A 15,719-nucleotide genomic window follows, 5' to 3' on the forward strand; every position below is an offset into this window, starting at 1 on the left:
TCTAGAGGCACGCATGCTCTCTACATATACAGTACAAAGTCAGCAGTGTGGTACTGTATTGTTCAGCTTCAATAGCAAAGCTGGAATGTGACAAACAATAGTGCAAGAGGCCGAGCCCCCACTGCGGTGTTACAACAAGCATGGTTTTCACCAGAAGAGAGAAATCTATTCACGGCAGTGTGAGGTGACTTTCCAGCATTTTCCCACTTTTGCAGGGGTCTCCTTTTGACACACTGTGTGAGCAAATCCTTGTCATGTTGACTGAGATCAGATTTGACGACTTTTCTGTTTTCCTGCGGTCATCCCTGTTTTCAGTTTCCAATCAAAGACTCTGGGAATGCCTGGGACGGAGGGGGAAGCCATGCTCAGACATGTTATGAAGTCATATGGGAAAGCTGTATAGCAGGAAAAACAAGTTCATGGCAAGATGCCGTACCGTTAATTGTACGTGCATTCCCATGACTCTGAGGCCTAAAGTTTCTGGGCCTGTTTCAGATTTATATTTCAGACTGGTTTGTAGAGTTACGCCAATCTTAATTTTGCTCTGAAATTAGTCTACTAAAATAACTTATTTTAAGCCTAAAGTTGGCCAGCTTACCCCAGAACTAAAAACCACGTTTCCATGGAAACAATCACTGCAGAGCAGTGTCCATGATGACATTGTCAGGCATTTTCATTTGGAAACCTGATTGTGATGACACATTAAGAAGCCACAGCTCTACTGGCCTGAGATTTTATTCTACTGTGAGGTTGTTAGTGACTGTAAACGTTTTCAAAAAGGATACTAGTAAAGTTGGAGCTTCGTATTAAATATTTTACTAAGAAATAACATTGATAAATAGCTTCCATTTGTAAATCCAAATTCTACAGCCATAGATGGATTTACAGACGATGGTCACCTCGACCGCTGCATGGAAAAAAGGCCCCGAACCCCTCCTACACTGGAGCAAGACACTAAGAGACACTAGTAGAGACACTAAAACTACATTACTTTGTGGTTTTGCGCCTCTTTGTAGTCACTTTGTATCATTGAGTTTAAAAAAAAACCACACAGGTTTGTAGTGGTTTGAATGACTTTCCACCAAGAAATGTTTATTGTTTCTCTTACTTCAGCAGTAAGGGCACTGGGGGGCCTGTGCCACCCCTCTGGTTCTGCCTCTTAGAGTGAGCAGAGCTGAGCGGTTTGATGCAGCTGTCCAGTCAGCCATATGAGTTAATGAGGAAAACAATTCTCAGCAAATTAGTCCTACTTATGACTACTTCGCCAAGAACAGACGGCTTTGTGTGTCTATCTGAAATCTGACTATAAGTTAGATCAAAGATATAGCCAAGACTGGGCCCTGGAGTTCAATGACACAATGTAAAAGATTCTGAAAATGCAAAAGAAGGAAAAACAAAAAACCACAAACAGGTGCAACAGTATCAGGAAATTTTATTTAATTATATGTATATAATTCTGTTTCTTTGTTAATCGTTTAATTCATAATACCCATAGAATATACAGACTATAACCCTCAATAACTCATATCTCTTTGACAATCTACTTATATCTTCTTTTAAAATAATTCCTTATAAGATCTTGGAGGGGAAATCAAAGAAAAAAAAAAAAAAAAAAAAAAAAAAAAAAGCTGTCAGAAAGATTGAAAACACTGCCGATAATAATCACGCTCGTAAGAGAAATGAGGAAGAAAGAAAATACAAATAAAAACATCCTAATAATTAAAAAATGATACAACTTTAACTCCCTTTTATGTAAAAAAAAAAAAGAAAGAAAGAAAATACAACAACTCACCAATATAACAACAATAGCAATAATAAGAACAGCCATTTAAAAACAACAATATCCGGAAACAGGCCTTGTGACAGACAAGCCTTTAGACTCGTCGATACTGTGTGAATGTATATGGTGTGTTTAAGTGCAACTTTTCACAAACACACAGAAACACTCCTCGAAAAGAGAGAGGAGTGTGTGTGTGTGTGTGTGTGTGTGTGTGTGTGTGTGTGTGTGTGTGTGTGTGTGTGTGTGTGAGAGAGAAAGTGTGTCAGGAGGATTGCAAAATGTGGTCCTCTTGGTTCGTTCCTGTGGTCACCCAGTGAGATGTTTGGTCTGGTGGCAGGTCGGAGAAGAAGAAAAATATGAGAAGAAAAAGCAAGCAGGGCCTGGTTGACTGCTGACCAAATATACTGTACATATGAAATGCATACAAAATATCTGTGTGACTGTTTTTGTGTCTCACAGATGTAAAAGCACAGGTAACTGCAGGGAGAGGGTCCAAACTGTGAGGAAACGATACACACTTCCAAAACACGCACACAGACACGCACACGCACCCGCACCCCACACACACACACACACACACACACACACATATACAGGACAAAGAGTCTTGGCTTTATGTTACTGAGGAGCAGATACACAAACACTTGTACAAAGACTTAAATTACTGCAGACGATCCATAAGTCTCAACACGTCACACGCACAGCAGGCGAAACTTAAAGCTGAACAAGGGAGGATGCAAGACAGGGAGGCAACCAACCAAAATAACAACCTCGAAGGGGGGGGAGAGAGAGAGAGAGAAAGAGAGAGAGAGCGTGGCTGGAAAGACAAAGTGCAGGCGTGCTGATTGAGTTATGTGATTGGAGTCAGTTTCCTGCTTGTATGACCATCCATGATCTAAGATCCAGGCGAAAAGGGGGCAATGGTTTTCTGAGGAGGAAAGTGGCAGCAAAGTCAGTCCCACTGCGCACACAGAAGCACACAGAGAGGGAGGAGGATGAGGAGGAGGAGGGGGGAGGCAGCCCTTTTTGAGTAAAGCGTGGTGAGAGTCGGGAAGGTTTTTAAAAAAAAAAAAAAAAAAAGGATGAATATCACCACATGCACCAAAAAGCCTCACACCGATCCCAGAGTGCTGGCTATGGCTTCTGAGAAAACAGCCTATGGCGTGGCTCGAGCTCGAGCCCGAGACGTAAAACAAAACCAATGACTTCTGCTGACGAGAGGGCGAGGCTGGCGAGCACTGTAGATCTTGAGTCTATCAGCATCACAGGCCTGCCCTGACAGAGAGAGAGGGTCCAGTGCATGTGTTGGTCCATTTCTTTGGGGGGGGGGGGGGTCTCCTCTACTGGTCCCAGTGCAACGGGCCAAAAATTAGTGCAGACTGGGCTGGTGACTGAGCTGCTGGACCCGCGGGTGGGTGGGTGGGGGTGGGGGGGCTCCAACAGGCAGCAATTAGTACAGTCACATCCAGAACAAAGGGAGGAGGCAGCAGACACCAACAAGTGACAGGAACAGTGATCACAGAAATAAACAAACATGCGCACACACACACTCAAAGAAACACGAACGGCCGTCTCTTGAGAATGGAGTGCAATCTGTAGCACTAAAATCACCCACATAGAAGAATATACATCCAGCATGTTAACAGGAGAGCCAGGAAAACACACAGGCAAAGGGGGAGAGGGGGAACAGGAGCGCAAAAAAGAAAGAGAGGGGCAAACTGGGATATAAACTGTACAACCATGAAGGGATGATGGTTGCTTGGCTGTGCACAGAGCTGTACAGCACTATGACAATCCTGGGTTGGACTATTTCCTGCCATGATCATGCCATATCGAAGTTCATAATTAAAAGTTTCTGACTAATATAGCATTCATATCCACTTCCCAGTCATAGTTACGACTGTGAAACGTTCTAAAATAGCAGATATATCTGAGTAGGCACTTACTAATACAGACGTGCCTGAAAACAAAGCAAATATGCCTCACATCAGCCAAAACCGGCATTCAATGGAATTAAACCTAACTCTGATGGATATGGTGTTACATTGTCAGTGTACAGTGTTTCAATCCTCACACCACCAACTCTTTACAACCATCATAAAAACCTTTTTCCATACCCATATGACGTGAATGCGGCATTTATCAGCAGCATGTACAGTTCTCTCAGTAGTTGTAAAAAGAGGAGCTGTTCGTGTAAGAGGTCGCAGCCGGGGAACACCAAAGCTGCAGCGACAGGACTCCTCCAAGTTCAGGCCGTTTACATTCAGCACTCACATCAATGAGCCAAAAAGATCGTGTTCTGAAAATGCTTTGTTGAATAGTGCATTTGCTCTTCTGTAGACTGCATTCAAGTATGGCCACTTTGAATAAATTAAGATTTATTGTTTTTTTTTAAGAATCGGGTCTGTCGCTGTCAGATAGGTCCCCAGCCTGCGTCTGCCTACTTCATACAGCCATCCTGGGTCAAACAGTAGCAGACAGCAACGTGGTACAAAAACAGCACGGTGGGATGGAAAGGCCGATGTCAACCGGGCCCCATTTTCCAGAATACTGTACATGTTCACTAAACGCTGCTCTAGAAATTCAGGGTCAAGAGGAGCTGAGGAAAGATAAGAAGGCTTCAGTGATGTTGTAAGACAAGCAGTTCACCACTCAGCTGCTGTGTATTTGTAACAGAAATGCAATTTAGTATAAGAGCGTAATGTTGACACTGGATTTGCTTTTTGATGTTGGTTGTATTTCATGGGAAAAAAAAGTCATGTTGGGATGCCAAATGTGGATGATACAGTAATGTTATACCAGTGTCTCACATCAGTATTGTGGCAGTATTCGCCCTTTGTCAAACTATAAAACTTACATTAAGTCAGGTAGTTTCTGACCGTGAAGTACCGTGAATGTTCTGGAAAATGGGGCTTAGGTATCACTGCTGTAATATCCAAATGAACACACAATTATAGAAACTATATTTTATGCCGTTTGATGCTATTCGCTTTGTTCCAATCACGTAGCGCCTCCTAAATATAACCAACTTTCCACAAAATGAAGGGAGAGTTCAGTTCGTCTGCCCTTGGTAAAGGTTATAGGTCAAGAAATGTGTTTACGGTACAATTCAAAACTACGACAGATCTTCCTTAGTTGCTCCCCAGCCAAGATTCTCGCATCGCTCTGCCACTTTGGTTAATTTTAGGAATGCATGCATTCATATGAACATCATACACAGTTTTTTTTTTTTTTTTTTTGAAAAAAAAAAAGAAAAAGCAACAACAATGAAATCTATAAACCTGCCAACATGCCAGTAAAAACATTGAATGTTTGTCTCAAAATCAAGTTTCCAAAAAAAAAAAAAAAAACATGACTAGCAAATATAAACCTCAAAACATACAAATACGACTCTGAACTGATCTGAAAACACGCGAACAACGGTGACAACTGTGACAAGCACACTTAAAAAGAAAAAACAAAACAAAACAAAAAAAAAAAAAAAAGCTTTTATATTTTTGTATATACATACACACACCCTATTAGCATCCCCGTTCTTTTAGCCCTCGATTTTTCCCGGTTGTAATTTACATGGAGCAAGACAAGAGAGTTATGGTGTTGGTTAATACAGTATTATGAGTTTATATGAGAGGGAGCGACAGAAAGGAGAGACAGGAGAGAGCTCAGACAGACAGATCAGCGACAGGTGCGGGAGAGGACAACAAAAGGGTTTGATGGGGACGGGAGAGGAGAGGAACGGTGAGTTACTGGAGATGAGACAGGATGAGGAAGGACGCTGAACGGGAAAACGAGAAAACTAAATGTGAGGTGAGAGGAGGGAGAGTCCAACATGGACAAAACTGAAACAGTATGAGTACGCCAGACCCTACCACCCCACCCAACCACAGAAATTAAAGTTAAACTTAGCTCTCTTGCAGTAGAAATGGAAAGATAAGCAGTTAAATGTTCATATTTCTTATTTTCTCTTTTTGTTGGTTTTCTTGAAGATGCATTTTTCTTTTGTTTTAGCATGTCGTTTGGGGTCTTCTTGTTCCAAGCCTCTGGGTGGCTTTGTCAATCTTTAGGGCTGAAAGGAAAAAGAAAAGCACTTAGGTCCACTTTGAAAACTTCCATTACTTCCTGCAGGATGAGATCTAACTCACCACAGCACACTGTGACTGTAATGGACCGCTCATGTTGCATTAAAGAACTGCAGAAAGCAGCCAAGAAATGTGTTTTCTGAAAAGTATTTTTGCTAAATCTAACAGACATGAACAACTGATAGTTAAGCAATTAACTCCAATCTTTGTTTTACTCCAAATAAACTGTTGTAAAGTGGTGGAGGAGATGGTCAACATTTAAAACTGAAAGATGGACGTCTGTGTGGTCATCTAAAGTAAAATGTCTAATTTAAGACCACAGGTTCACTTTCAGAGTCCATTTATAGACCAATGCCTTCACTGGGTATAAACCACTAAACCACATATGCACTCATGACTCTGTAGCTGACGATTTGTCTTCCTAATAAAAGGCCTGTCCTCCACTGTATTCAGCAGGCTGTCCTTGTCGAGTTCAGGAGCGTTGTTGTAGGTTGTATTTTGGAAATGGCTGATTCACACAACAGATCAGAACACCATTATATCCCAACCCAGTCCTCAACTGTCTGATAACAACAATCCACAGTCACCAGTTTTTCCATATTTCTCCAACTCTGGGAGCCGCGTATGTACATTTACTATTGTCTTTTACCTATGTAACAGCAAACAGGGTCACTGGTGGGTGGAAGTTTGAATGAATGTATGTATGCCATTTGTTCCACTGACATCTAGTGGTCTCCAATCTCAAACAATCCTACTCAGAGCTTAGCAGGTTAAAGAAAAAAAATCAGACAAGGGATGAAATGGCTCTGAATGCAGCTTTTTGACATAAATTGATATGTAGTAGTGGTTGATTATTGACTGGTGTTGCCGTTTGTTAAAGTTATTTAACTTGTTGCTTATTTGCATAAATCCCCCCCCCACATTTAAATTTAAATGTGTTAAGACTACATAGACTAGAGTTTAAAACCAAGAAAATTTGCTTGGTCTGCAGCTGCATGAGAATGTGTGATGGGCAAATACTGAAGACATAAAGCTGAAAATCACATTGGTTCTTTTAACTTTCCTTTCCACAGAGCTGGCCAAAGAGCTCGGCTGAAAAAAAATAGATGATGACATAATAAACCAAATAGTATTTGCCAGGAAAAGCGAAGGGAATATCTTTTAATATAGATTTTCTGTGTTCAGTTGGCGACCTATACTAGAACCCTGTGTTGCTGTGATTGTGTGCGTTTGGGTGCGAGTTAAACAGCCTTTTCAGGTACCTGCATGTCTCAGGAGCCCTGGTAGGTTTCCTGGAAACGAGCGGTTTCGTCGTAGATCAGTTCCTTCAGCTTCTCCTTGGGAAGGTCATCCAGTTCCATGGAGAAAGTGAAGGGCTCCTCTGCTACTGGCTACACACAAACATACATAGTACGAAAAGCTGGAGCACCATTTCCTTCAAATTTAGCTTTAAAAATAAAGTCTTGGTGTAAGTAGAAGAGGCAGCTGCAGCTTATGATCTGAAGGCAGTAGTTTGAAAAAAACTGTTAGGCTACTAGTACTGCTGCCAAGTGGGTTATGTAGCCTGAACAGCGCAGTACAATGTTTAAAATGTGATCAGAACACACAGTTCTGTTCAAGTGCAATCCAATGGAAGCTTATTTCCATGCAACAGCCCTGGTTAAAACCATCCACAACATTGATTTCTACAGTACAGTACATTAACTGAGGCCCCGTCTCTGCTGACGTAAACTGAGATTGTGATTAGCGATTACATTCTTTAACCTCTCTCAAGCTGATCCGTGGAGCAACTTAATACTAATTGCATACCAAACACAGCTAAGAGGCTTCCTGGCACAAAGCAGAAAAGCTTGCAATTAAATCTTGGCTCATGGTTGAAACAATGACAAACAGGTTTGAATGAATAAGCCCTTCTGCCTCCAACATTTGTGCAAATCTGCTACTGGTCTTCAGTTTGTGCAAATTCCTCTGTAGTACAGTTTTAATATTCACAGCTTTCTTACAGTTCGTACACCTTTAGCCTTTAGAAAACCTAGATTCTTTCCTGGACACAGTTCTACACTGGGATTTATGTCGTTTCTTTTCACCTCTTACAACTTGGCATCTTGTGATTGTTGTTATTTCAGCAATAGCAGACTAATTGATAAGATCAGCTTGAAATGTTGGCTTCATCTGCACGTACCTCATCTGTGGGATCGTAGTACTGCTCCAGGTAAGGATGGGCCAGGGCCTCCTCGACACTGATGCGCTTGATGGGGTTAAAGGTCAACATGCGGCCAAGCAGGTCCAGAGCTGCGTTAGATTAAAGAGCTTTAGTTAGTTCAGTCACAACACTGGGAAGTAAAATGAAACACAACTGCTCTTACAGTGGTTATTTTATTTCACCCTCAAAGTGTTTATTGGACCAAAAACAACCACAGAGATACAGGATTTTTAGACAAATATTTCAATATCTGAACTATATTTTCACAATTATTATATATTTTTAATTCAATGTATTGTTGGATTTTGTTTTTTCAAATTATACATTTTAATATTCAAATTAAAGTTAGAGGAATATTCAGTATGATTTAACTGTCACACAAAGCTAAATAACCATCATAGATTGTGATAATTTTAAATACATTTCAGTGTTATTTTCCTCCCTTACACTCCAGGTTTACAATAGAGTATGCGCTGCCATACCTTTTGAGTCCACCTTGACGAAGAGCTTCTCCCAGGGGACCTTGGGTTTGTCGGGCAGGGACTGCAGGTAGTTCCTTGCCTTCATGTTGATAATGCAGTTCAGATCTTCTTGAGATGGAGAGCCAAGGACACCTGCACAGAGAGGAGGGTCAGGGACATCTTTCAATATGGCTGCTCCGACTCATCACAACAAGCGTCACTCACCAGCTCAATCACATCAAAGTGGAACATCTGACTTACTTCACCTTCTCTGTTAGACAGAATCTATGCAAGTTTAGTTTGTAAACTAAACTCAGCTAGACTTGAGTGAAGAGTACTGTAAAGGTTATGTGTGTAACATGCTGAGTGGACGCCAACGTGAATGATTGTCTTGCAAATAAAAATGACTCTGAACTCTTCATAGTGTAGGTATTTTGTGTAAATTAGTTATAGAAACCTTTTTTTCTTACCCAGTATGTGGTTGAGCTGGTCCAAATAGTGTTTCCCAGGAAAGATGGGTCTGTTGGACAACATCTCAGCCAGGATGCAGCCCACTGACCAGATGTCAATGGACTTAGAATAGCCCTGAGACACAAACACACATGTAGTACATACAGTCAACAGACTAAGAAGCTATCCAGTCCAACAGAGAATCCACATCAGTACACACACATACCTTTGAGTTGAGCATGATTTCTGGAGCCCTGTACCAGCGTGTAGCCACATACTCAGTCAGGAAACCGGTGTGGTCATGCTCGGGGTCGGCTATCCGTGCCAGGCCAAAGTCACAGATCTGAGGGGGACACAGAGGGTCAGAAACACACGTCAAGCCCCACACTCTCAGACATTTCAAACTGAACTACTGACAAGAATTTGAGAGGGGGTACGGCTGTAAATGTTTTAAGCTTTTCTTCAAACGAAAGGAGCCATTTCAGATGGCTCTAAAGCTCTACCAGTTCCCACTTTAATGCTTCGCTCAAGCTTTATTTTCCCTACCCTACTTTCTGATCTTCAGGCCCTGTTGTGACATGTTCAAAAATGATGTTTATTTTACTGGAAAGCTGGGAGCAGGCGGTTGAGTTTCTTGCAATGTACTTCAATTTGTGGTTTCCTACATTTCCCAGAATACATTTCAGCAACCCTTAATGACTTTATCAAGCGTAAAGCTCTTCCATTTAACTTATATCCCTTGGCTACATTTTCTGCAATACAAAAAGGAGTGTATGTAAATTATTATCATTATGTTACAGTTCAGTTTGGAAATATGAATGTTAACACTAAAAAGGCTGCTGCTGCTGCCAGCTTACTGCCACGCCTTTTACACATTGAACATCCTGCAGCTGTATTGTGTTATGGACAAAGCCTTACAATAGATACCTTTGCTCTATGATTCTAAGGTACTGACACCTAACTGGTTTGCCAAATTAAGAAATATACAAACTTGAACAAAGTGGAATCAAGAAAAGGAAATTATTCTTCATTGTCCCAACACAACGTCATTAATATGAAGTAGTATCTTCAATCAAAATTTTATTCAGTGCTCGGTGCACAGTGGGTAGGCCTAAAGCAGATTAAACCTAGATTAAAAATAGTAAAGCCAATTCCATTTAGATGAGATATAATACACACTCAGACCAACAGGACACTAGAGGAGTGACGGCCAGGGCTCACATGTGTTATAGTGAAACTCTTAGAAGGCATAACGACGACATTGTTCAAGGCTTTAAGTCTGCATCATTCAAAGAGAAACTGACTGAGCCTTGGCAAACAAGGAAGGGCTGAGGTCAATCCATCTCCCGTATACTACATTCCTGAGATTCCTTTTCAGTATCATTGAGAGCTGGTGTAAGTTGCTAATGACACCAATGTTTAAACAAACATACAAAAAAAAAGGAACCATTTGATACGGAAACAAAGGCCTCTCTTCTAACTTTGGTCACCCTAAAATGAGCCTGACACTAACTTTAAAAATACATATGCCATATATATCTAGTGCACTGTACTGTAAGTGTATGTGTGAAATCTTCCATAACCTAAAATAACAAACCTAAACACCAAAATGACCCTCCTTTTCCTGCTGTGGGGTATCAACTGCTGATGAAATAGATATATTAGCCTAGCTGTCACCACAGACTGTAAAAAACATGGACGTAGTCTCTGCAACGTCACCCAGAGGTTTCTGAAGAGCCGCTGTGACGCTCAGTGTGGTGGCTGGCTAGTCCAAAAACGGGTAAATATGTGGAGCGCGGGTGGAGCTGAGGTGACTGAATTAGGCCTGGTTACTGATTATGAATAACTTTAAACCTTAATATATTTAAACAGGTAAAAATGTAACCCCTGTATAGTTGTCATGAAGCATACGTACAGAGAGTGAACCTGTTTTTTGTACCATGCAGTAAACATGTGTTTAAATAAAGTAATAAAGTTCAATTCAGTCTGCTTGCTGGTTGTTCTGACACATTCAGTATCATTACCTCTTTCTGTGATATCATTTTTAACAGGCAGCAGCTAAAATATCATTTTGTAAATGATTCAATTAATATCATAAACCGTAAAAATCCTAAAACAAGACTCTTGCTTTCAGGGTATTATACACTAATAAAAACACACCTTCAAATATTATATTTCATTTCTGCCAATAGAGCCTCCTAAATGTTACACACTGGACCTTGAAAGCCACAGAGGTTGCCACTTGGCTTCCCCCAGTGGTGATGATGGGGTGTGCCTGCCTGCGCGTGTGTGTGTGTGTGTGTGTGTGTGTGTGTGTGTGCTGACCTTGAGGTCACAGGTGGTGTTGATGAGCAGGTTGGAGGGCTTGAGGTCACGGTGCAACACGTTGGCTGAGTGAATGTACTTGAGGCCTCTCAGGATCTGGTAGAGGAAATAGCAGACGTGGTCGTTGCTCAGCCTCTGGCTCTTCAGCAGCTTGTACAGGTCCGTCTCCATCAGAGTCTGCACAATGTAGCTGGAGGGACGCACGGGGTCAAGGAGGACAACGACAGGGCCGACAGTATCCACTCACACCAGGAGAAACACAAAGGACTGCTCTGAAAGGGAGTTCTAACTTGTTCATGTTCGATGTGCGCTCTCTTGCACCAGCGGGGGTAGGAGACATCAGTCCTCAAGGGGGAGATATAGAGCTAATCAGTGCTTCTCCATGACAACAGTATATACATTTTCTACATCCTGGATTGACGGACATGTTAGGCTACAGCTAGGACGTTTGTCTCCTTAGTGTTGTTTAAATATAAGACCACCTACCAGCTGAGCTACATACAGAGTGGAAACACTAACTGCTGTTTGTGTCCCTGGATTTGGTTTCATCTGCCCTAATCAGGATTCATCACAAGTTAGCGACAACACAATCCAACAAAGTGGAGCAACTAAAGAGATCAAACAAGGAAACCAGACACAAACACAAGGACATCACACATTTTCTTTCCGTGTTTCAGCGGACAAAGCGGCTTTTCACAGAGAAAGCAGCAACTCAGCAGCAACTCACTGACCCGCCGTGCCTACAGTCTGTTGCTAGCTGCTCTGCAAATGGTCACTACTGTTGCTCAGGCTGAATAATGTGGGTAAATAACAGCAGACATCTTCCAGAAAACACTCGTCAAAATACTCAAATAATCATCCAGGTGTTAGAAAAACAGGTTCAACATTTTTGCCTCCACATCACAGAGCAACATTCTTAACTTTAGAATATGGTAACATATTATTAATTATAATTACTTTAAATGTCATTAACTTTGGTTCCAACATCTATTAGACAATGATATTAAACTACAGAAATCTCAATGTATAAACTGCAATTTAGGATTATTATCAGTAAACTCCAGCTATGCAAAACATGAACTGTTTATATTTTACATTCATTCTTTTAGTTTAGCTCATCTAGCCATAAATGTCAAAGGCAACATTATTGTCTCAAAGTATTTCTCCTTACTATTAACTGTTCCACTGAACTCTTGGGCAAGCAGCATTATTGAAGCTCTATGGTGAGAGTAAAGAGAGTGAAAGCTGGATTAAGAACTCCTAGTTTATTTGTTTGGTTTAAACTCACCACAAGGACACTCTGCCTCAATCATTTTTAAGTCAGATGCAGTCACAGCAGAATACTCAAAAGCGGACTCCTAATATGAAGAAAGCTGCTGCAAAAAAGTGACTGCACATCCTTTTCCTACAGGTTATTGAATGCAACATGACCAGATGTGTAAATTAGCACCTTTTGAGTGCAACACTTATAATTATTGTGTGTTTTTTAATCAAAGAACTTCAGAGGATTCGTGAAAAAAAATCACTTTTGTTTAAAAACCCTGATTTGGAGCGTACACGACAGTATTACAGCAACTGCGCTGCGTTCTCTCTTCTCAGTAGTGGTGACTTGACCTGACACAACGAGTGAAATGCTTTTAACTGTCAAAAGCTACGGCTGGAAAACCTTTTTATGAAAATCAGTCTAATCCTGTATAATAGTTTGATTTAATCCAGGTTTGGGGAATAAATGAGACCCTTCCTGTAAAGCATTAAAGGATACACATCCCTCATGTTGTCAAGGTGCCGTGCCCTGAGAATGTCGTTGATGCCGATGATATTCTCATGGTGGAAACGCAGCAGGATCTTGATTTCTCTCAGCGTGCGCTGGCAGTACGTCTGGTGCTCAAACGGGCTGATTTTCTTGATGGCTACGCGCGAGTTTGTCACGTTGTCCAGAGCGGAGCTGGATAAAGTGGATGTGGAAAGAAGCACAAAACAAGTCTCATATTACACACTGCACAATTCACACACAATGACGGTATCAGAAACTGGGCTAATGCTAAGCTCCAAAAAAAAGGGCGTTGCAGACTGCCGAGATGCACATGTGACACTTCTTTTTGCAGTAATATGTCGTGAAGTACTGTAGGTGTAGGCCGGAGTGTAGGTGCAGTGTCAGTGAGGTGTAGGTGTAGAGTAGATAGAGACCAGGCAGTGCTGAGAGCAGCTGTGAATGGTGTGTTTATGGGAGCCTTGAATCTACTGTAGTGTTTGGGGCCCAAATTATGAAACCCCATCAAACCCATGACTGATCGCTGATTGCTGATCGCCCTTTGTGGGGGAAAAAAAATCCTCCAAGCTAGATTTTCTTTTTTTTTTAATTTTTTTTTTTGTTACACACACACACACACACACACACACACACACACACACACACACACACACACACACACACACACACACACACACAGGGAACAGGAACAACAAGTTACATCACATCTTTCCTTTTGGTAAAAATGTATTCTCTTATTGCACAACACACTGAATAAACTGGGCATGTTAACACGCTCCTGAACCTTCTTCAATGGCTGAAATACAGAGACACACGCAGCACTGGATGGATGCAGTGGTTAAAAATCACACCTGTAAGAAAACATCTGTGCAGCTGGTTAATGATGAGCTGGTGTAAATCACACAATTAAACTCTAATTGGTTTTTATTCCACTCATAATGTTTACAAACACCAAATGCTGCAACAATGCAGTCACATGACCGAGAAGACACAAACAAAATAGCACTGGGCTGTCACACTGCTGTATGCAAACGGAAGGGATTGAAATGGATGTGTGGGCCCAGTTCTCATACTATGATCCACTTAGCACTGACACGCAGGACTGTCACATCTGATCGCGTCCACAGTTCAGCCTCGATGGCAATGACTAGGCATTGATGTCAAGTGCAACAGGGTTGCTTAACACGTCCACACAATGCTGTAGATCACATACAGCGATAACACGAGGAAAGGCCTCGCTACAACTGACAAATCCCTTATCCCTTATTCTCTGCAGCAGGCTCAATGTTTGGCCATCAGCGTTCATGTAGAGACTAATGACTCTGGGAGATTGATGCTGGTCATATAAAACGGCGATAGAGATAACGAGCTTCAGTTTGCGGTCAAATGCAGTCTGCAAAAGATTTCTCATCGGAGAACAAACAGCGCCCTGCGCAATCACTCCCAATCTTGTTTCCTGTATAGCTCATAGCCACGCCTGTAGCTTGTCAGCTAACCTGCTAACCACAACATGGACTGAGGTTCAACAATGTCTAAAAACGTCGGGCTGCTGTTTTAATCACAAAACATCGTGACTGCGCTCACATTTACTGCCCGCCGCTCGTTGAATACAACAGCTAAGGTTAGCTGGCTGGTCGTATTGGCTAACAAACAGCTTATGTTAGCTATATGGAGACGATGGCCCAACAGAGAGCGGACCGACGGGCACAACTCACCAAACCATCCCGTACGCCCCCTCCCCGATGTAAGACAGGTTCGTGTAGCGGGGCCCCACATCAAACATCTGGCCCTTCACGGACTCGCACCCGGTCTTGGGTCCCGCTGCGGGCGCTCCTTCCTGCGCAACCGTGCCAGCCGCCCCGGCAGCAGCAGCGCTGTTGGAGCCTGCGGCCCCGACCGCTGCGGTGCTGCTCGAATCCGCCATTCTTCCTCTCCGAACCGCTCCTGCTCTGTCAGTGTGTGTCACCGAGGGACCGCCGCCGCTCTCAGCAAGGTCTACCGTGAGTCCGAGGCTTGAACCGAGCGGATTGTGTGATCGACGGAGCAGAGCGACTCGACCCGGGCCCTCTCTACTACTGAGGAGTAAATAGATTTCGTGCGCGAGCGCGGATTTGGTCTCAGCGCCGAGCGTAAATGCGCGTGCCAAACTACGGTAACACAGGTGCGTTAGATATGTGTACTAGGGTGACTTGTTTGGGCGGAGTCGCGTCAGTTGTCTACAGGCACCGCCCAGTCCTGTCCATTGTTACAGCGAAACAAGCGCAGTCTGTCAAATAAACACGCAGCAGCCGCGAGTGGGCGTGCCGAAATATGTTGCATGCTGCCTGTTAATAACGGAAATAATACACTTTATCATCAAATTGTTATTTTATCGTTATTTTTATGCGGTCATTATCCCCCCCCCGGACACCACCAGTGTTGTCTTATAAATGGCTGTGCACTCTCTGTGGCGCTCACTAACGTTATGTTCGCACTGTGCCCACAGGTGAGGCCTTTTTGTACTTTACTGTTATATCACCATTAACGTTATAAAAAGTCGAGGGATTAAACAAAGCGCCACATAAGTTATTAATATATTAACATATAGGGAGTTAATATCAAAATGAATACATGAATCATTTGTGTTTTCTTACAGATAACCGCCAGTCGC

The 15,719-nt window shown here is 42.3% G+C and overlaps 1 protein-coding gene across 1 annotated transcript; it reads right to left on the reverse strand.

Annotated features, from left to right (window-relative positions):
- Positions 1-1,415: 1,415 nt before the first annotated feature.
- mapk3 (mitogen-activated protein kinase 3) lies at positions 1,416-15,203 on the reverse strand. Its single transcript, XM_051387261.1, has 9 exons — positions 14,785-15,203; positions 13,061-13,243; positions 11,299-11,488; positions 9,200-9,316; positions 8,994-9,108; positions 8,545-8,676; positions 8,042-8,151; positions 7,122-7,250; positions 1,416-5,846 (listed from the first exon to the last, which is right to left on the reverse strand). Exons 1-8 carry the CDS (start codon positions 14,991-14,993, stop codon positions 7,131-7,133), a joined length of 1,176 nt encoding a protein of 391 aa, XP_051243221.1. The 5' UTR covers positions 14,994-15,203; the 3' UTR covers positions 1,416-5,846; positions 7,122-7,130.
- Between the last annotated feature and the right edge of the window lie 516 nt (positions 15,204-15,719).

Source organism: Dicentrarchus labrax, unplaced genomic scaffold (assembly GCF_905237075.1).
Source record: "Dicentrarchus labrax unplaced genomic scaffold, dlabrax2021, whole genome shotgun sequence".
Lineage (NCBI taxonomy): Eukaryota > Metazoa > Chordata > Actinopteri > Moronidae > Dicentrarchus > Dicentrarchus labrax.

Excerpts from the sequence above, each read along its gene's own strand:
- mapk3 (XM_051387261.1), bottom strand. The coding sequence starts at position 14,993 with ATGGCGGATTCGAGCAGCACCGCAGCGGTCGGGGCCGCAGGCTCCAAC. Across the intron at positions 11,489-13,060 it reads CTTGACAACATGAGGGATGT|CTACATTGTGCAGACTCTGA; the intron begins GTATCCTTTAAT and ends GCGTCCCTCCAG. Across the intron at positions 7,251-8,041 it reads ACTACGATCCCACAGATGAG|CCAGTAGCAGAGGAGCCCTT; the intron begins GTACGTGCAGAT and ends GTTTGTGTGTAG.